Genomic DNA, 5,802 nt, shown 5'->3' on the forward strand with positions numbered 1-5,802 from the left:
ACCTTGGATAATCTCCAGAAATCAATTTAAAGGATAATAAAATAACTGATGATGTAATATTTTCCCTTTAATTATTACAAAAACGCAAAATAAGTATAAATAAGTATTTATATTTGTGTACAAGCTGTTTAGATTGTCAAAAAGCCTGTGTTTTTAGGGTTATTAACAAAGATCGTGTACTCAGACCAGTAATATTTGGGGTCACAAGTTTTTGCCATGAATATTTTGTGGGCCAGAAGACAAAAAGTTTGGGAACCACTGGTATATTGTTCACTTATTTTGCCTTGTTTGAATTATTGTKTGGAAGTCTGGGGAAACCCCTACAAATCCTCACTCAKRCCGTTGTGCACTCTCCAGAAAAGAGCCGTCAGAATGGTTCATAAAGTAGGCTTCCAGGATCACACCACTGAGTTATTTACCAAAACTCTTAGASCTGGTTGAATTTAAAACAGCTCAAGTGATGTATAAAGCTAGGAACAAAGAACTACCAGATAATATACAGAAACTTTTTATGGATAGAGTGGGGGGTTATGATGTCAGGGGAAACCTTATACCCTTTCATATTTCTACAAAAAAATGAAACCACTTAGTCTAACTAGACATGAGTTTTTACGATGTAAAAACAACTGTGCATTGCCATGTAGCATGTCATTGCAGCATGGCTTTGCCTGCAGCAGTGGACTTGCAGAATGAACTGTGACCAAGTTCAAATATGTTTTCTATTCCAGCTTGTGCCTGTCAAGTCAGCAGGTATTTGTAATTAAGTTAATTATTACACAACTACCTTAATTACAAACACCTGCTGACTTGACAGGTAATTGTGTAACAATATGAAGTTTGAAGAGATTTTTTGTTAAAGTTGTTTTAGCTGGGTTTCAACCTGTGATCTTCCACATGAAAGTTCATGGCACTAACCATAAGACTACTGGAGCTGTGGCAGAGGGCAATGCCAGGTGTTGGGTTTGTATGTGTGCAGAAAGTGGCCACATTGCCAATGCAATTGTTGACACTAAACTGAAATATATTACAGCAATAGAGCAATATTAGGACAATATTATAGTAAAACATCAAAATACAATGATATTAGTATTGTAACCACTGAACTATTCAGATTAAATATTATTAATATATGGTTCAGTACTGAGTATATACAGCAGGGGGCAGTATTAGACCAATATAAGGCTCCATTTACTCCCATTATAAAATATTAAACATTAAGATTTCAAAAACTACAAGTTGTACAGGCACCAAAAGGCATAGCCATCATTTGGCACAGGRGCTTTACAGATATAAATTACAATGGCAGCTCTAGGAAAAAGTATGTAAGAGGAGAAGCATGCCAAAGTGGAGATGACTTGGATGGGAAATGAATCACAATAGTGTGCATTGCATTGGCAAAGTAAAACTTATTTAATCCTACCTCATTCACAACTTCATTTGGTTTCRAGAGTCTTATCAGTTTGTGATGAAAACAAAACAAACAAAAAATATACACATGTAAATGAGATCCAACCACCACTCCAATATAACATAATTAATCCACATACATACAGTGGTCTCTCAACCTGATGTGGAATCAGTGCACAGAATCAGGCTTATTTTTGTAATATTACATATTAAAATATCAACGAAACTACATTTGAACTTTTAAAGTGCTTTTATTTTGAAATCCCACATCAGCTCTTGAATGGGTTGGTGTCAAGTTGAGGAGGTGGTTTTCTTTATTTAAATAAATACATTTACATCACATTCAGTTATTTCTGAGTACTCATACCTCACACGGTTGATCAGCTGTTCCGGCTGGCTGTCAGGTGTCGCGCCAAAGTACGTATCCCCGAAATATTATGGCACGACGACACCTGAAGTCCGTGAATTTTTTTTGAAGGGTTAAACCGGAAAAGGGGCGGAGCTACGTCGTAACGTTAGCAACCACGCTGAGAGACGGAGCGCTTTCGTTCCTGTGAAGGAAGGCTTGTCTTCTGGAAATATGTACCTAAATGCGTATGTGTGAGACGATAGAAACACTCGGATCTTCGTGAGAAGCAGCGCGTCTTTGTTAACGAGCCAGTAAGTCTAATTTTATTAATTTTTTTGGCGTGGGGATGCTGCTGCTGCTGACTCCTGCGTTGTCACTGATCATCAGTAACCTTAGCTAGCTATCTGTTAGCGTATTCGTAGCAAGATGGTTATCAGTACGGAACTGTCGCGCCGAAATATTCCAGTTTGTGGCCTCGCTGAATACAATCCTGTTATGTATTTTTAGTAGTTGGTGTCGGGGCTAACTCACGACAACAATTAATTCATTGAGTGCTTAGCGCTAACAGGCTAGCATGCTAATGCTAGCAGCGACGGATCGCCTGTGTCGCTTGTCTCCGGATTTTGACAGCTCACTCCGAGTCCTGCAGGCCGAAGCCTCGCGCTTCTGCAATGACTGTGTTAAACCACCCAAACCAGCAGTAACTCGCTTCCTCTTTGAAACTCATGGCGAACATATCTGTTTTTAAAGTTGAAACCGGTTAAAAACCAGGCATTTAGCAGCTATTTGCCATTCCACGTAACGAGTTTTGGACATTTTTGCACAACGAATAGAGTTAGCTGGTCCTTTGTTGTTATTTTTTGAACTGGCGGATTAAGGTTTTTATTTTGATCATCTTTGTGCTTTAAATATTTATACTATTAATGTTACTAAGCCCAAATGTTTGGCTGTAAACATCAGGTTTTATTTGCAGTTTCTCAGAAAGCCACACCCACAATAATAAAGAAAAACAATAAATATAAAATCAAAATAGTCTGAATCTGGTAAATGTCACGTATAAAACTGCAATTAAACTACAGAAGTTATTGCAGCACAATTTTTAGTCAAATTAATATTAATAAATACTGGTTTGGTCTTTTTGATTTATATATATTTTATTCTTATATTTTGTATTAATATTGAAGTGAGGAGGCTTTGAACCAGCTCCACCTTGTGCTTTTTAACATTTTAACATTTAGAAATGTTAATATGAGGAGTTAATGGAAGAAGMAGCGAGGAAAATCAAAGTTCTGGTACACAAATCTGTATATCTCTTGGACGGTTTTATCACTTCCCGGTAAAGATAAGAATGTTTTTGTCATGTTTGTTGGCTGTTATGTAGTTAAATTTTACAGATAATTTGCTAAAATTTCATGTGAAGCTGAAAGTAAGCCCCAACATATTGTATGAATGCATTATTGCATGATTGTGCAAAATGTTATATAGAACTTAAGGTTTGGCTAAAATAGTTATAGCTTTATTTCTTCTCATTATGAAAGGAAAGGCAGCGGGCGACATGCACACTAGCAGGATAATAATAATTTGCACAGCTCTGTCAGTGGTTTTCATTAGTTCTGCTTCATGTTTCGAGGTTGTCGAGGATAAAACTTTGTTATTCTCATGTTGTTTAACCACTCTGCTGGATTCAGTGTTTCCAGTTAACCTCCACTAATGGGAGTTGTGTGAGAGCATGGATTGTTGCTCCAACTTGTGTTTACTGCCGGGGCATCATTCTTTTTCATATGAACAGCTGCTGACCGTGATCAGGAAGTAAAGTATTTACATGTCACAGCTCCACAGTTTCTGTCTCCACCACAGCTTGTATGATTTGAATGTCTCAAAAGCAGAATAAAAAGTTAGTCCAGGTGTCTGATTACAGGTTATGTTGGTAAAATCCCCACATTTAGATGTAACAAAATGCAGACACTGTTTCTGAGTTACCCTGTCTGCTGATTTATTGCTTTTGCAAACAGAACAACGTATCGTGTGTGGTGACGACTCAGGTGACAGGAACCAGACTGTTCTTCTTGTCCTCTGCTGGTTTTTGTTTCTTCCTCTTCTCTCTGGTGTCAGATGTTTGATTATTAATATTCATTTCAAACAAAAACTGAGTTTAAACTCAGGAGGTCATTCGATTGCAAACTGCAAATGTTGCGTTAAGTTTTCTTTGTCTCTCTGTGTCTTTAGACGGGTCACTGAGTGATGTCGCCTGCGCCCAGCGGTGACTGCCCCCACCTGGACTGCGTGGGGGAGATCACCAAGGAGGAACTTATTCAGAAATCCCATGTAAGAAACTTTTTTACTGAAGTTTAACTCATTTATTTATGTATCTTTACTAACTCTTAATTGTGTGAATACCATTATTCTCATGTTTTAACATTTTTTTTCCTATGTCGTTTACGATCCGACTACGTCTAAAGTCTTTGTGCTATTTTAGCTATTTTATATCATGATGGTTCTGAAGATGGGTGCTGTGACTTTATAATTTTGTAACTTTTATATTTTTATCAATATTTCACTTTATTGATAAACATCTCTTCAGTTCTTTCAAAAACGTCAGCATACTTGCTCCATTTTTGTATTCTTTTGCTAGCTTTTAGCTTTTAGCCAGAGTTTTTCTATACTTAACTTGTAGGTACCGTTCTGCGCCTTTTAGCTTTTAGCTGGCCTTTCACTATGTTTAATTTAGCTAACCTTTTTTTATTACTTTCAGCTAATGTTTTGCTGCTTTTAGCTACCATTTTGCTACTTTAAGCTATAGCTAACTTTTTGCAGCTTTTAGCTAGCATTTTGCCACTTTCACCTTTTAGATATCCTTTCTACTTTTAGCTGTTAGCCAGTATTTTGCTACTTTAAGCTTTAACTAACTTACTGTAACTTTCAGCTTTTATATAGCATTTTGCTACATTCAGCTTCTAAATATTCTTTTCTACTTTTAGCCGTTAGCCAGCATTTTGCTACTTTAAACCTGTAGCTAGATTTATGATACGTTTAACTAGCTTTTATATTTTCAGCTATTTGCTAGTGTTCTGCTGCTTTTAGCTAGCCCTTTGCTACTTTTTGCTTTTAGCTAAAGATTTTTTATTTTAACAGTTGGTCTTCTTATTACTTGCAGCTAACCTTTTGCTACTTTTAGTTTTTAGCTAGTTTGTTGCTACATTTAGGTAATGTTTTGCTACTTTTAAATTTAGCCAGCATTTTGCTTTTACCAGCTATCCTTTTGTTGCTTTTAGCTTTTTAGCTTTTTTAGCTAGTATTCTGCTTCTTTTAGCCTTAACAACTAGGATAATTTTTTTCTGCAAAGTCATTCAGCGCTCGATAGAGAATTCGTTGTTTCTAGTTCTTTATTTTTTGTTTCTTCTCGTCTTTTCAGGGCCAGTGCCAAGACTGTAAAGTCAGGGGTCCGAATCTGTGGGCGTGTTTGGAGGTAAGACAGCACCTTTATGAAAAACGTGAACTACTACCTCATAAAACTCTGTATCTTAACGTCCTGATTGTTTGCCCCCTGTAGAACGGTTGTGCCTACGTGGGTTGTGGAGAATCTCATGCCGACCACAGCACCGTCCACTCTCAGGTGAGCCATGTCAGCGCCGTCAGAAGGCTGTGATTCAGTGCAAAAGAGACATGAAGGGAACGGAACTGAGAGGGAGGATTCCTCGCCTGTGATGTTCAGCTGGAAACAGATGAAAAGATCAGGCATAAGTAGAGAGGAGGCACAGATGGAAATCCCAGACATGAAAAACCGCATCAGAATCCCGAGAGCAATTACTGGCAATAAAACCACCTCCCCAAGCCTTCGTGCTGCTTTTATTTTTAACACGTCCCCTCTGTGATCACAGAGCCTTGCACGTGCATCTTCAGGCTTTTTGAAGTGCAACGTGCTTTGTGGGGTGGAAAAAAAACCAACCTGTCGACCGACTTTCTTCGCCTGCGTCTCCACGTTCTCTTCAGTTTCAGTAGCGGATCATCCATTATTAATTGCCATTCCTTCGGGAAGTGGGGGGGGG

At 37.9% G+C, this 5,802-nt stretch overlaps 1 protein-coding gene across 1 annotated transcript in view; it reads left to right on the top strand.

The window, feature by feature from the left end:
* The first annotated feature begins 1,897 nt into the window (after nt 1-1,897).
* usp33 (ubiquitin specific peptidase 33) overlaps nt 1,898-5,802 on the top strand; it is a 22,118-nt gene continuing 18,213 nt past the window's right edge. Inside the window, exons 1-4 of the mRNA XM_014013002.1 lie at nt 1,898-2,067; nt 3,983-4,081; nt 5,169-5,222; nt 5,307-5,369. Of these exons, the coding sequence (XP_013868456.1) occupies nt 3,998-4,081; nt 5,169-5,222; nt 5,307-5,369 (201 nt within the window). The 5' untranslated portion in view covers nt 1,898-2,067; nt 3,983-3,997. The remainder of the gene's footprint in view (nt 2,068-3,982; nt 4,082-5,168; nt 5,223-5,306; nt 5,370-5,802) is intronic.

This window comes from Austrofundulus limnaeus, unplaced genomic scaffold, assembly GCF_001266775.1.
Source record: "Austrofundulus limnaeus strain Quisiro unplaced genomic scaffold, Austrofundulus_limnaeus-1.0 Scaffold97, whole genome shotgun sequence".
Taxonomy (NCBI): Eukaryota; Metazoa; Chordata; class Actinopteri; order Cyprinodontiformes; family Rivulidae; genus Austrofundulus; species Austrofundulus limnaeus.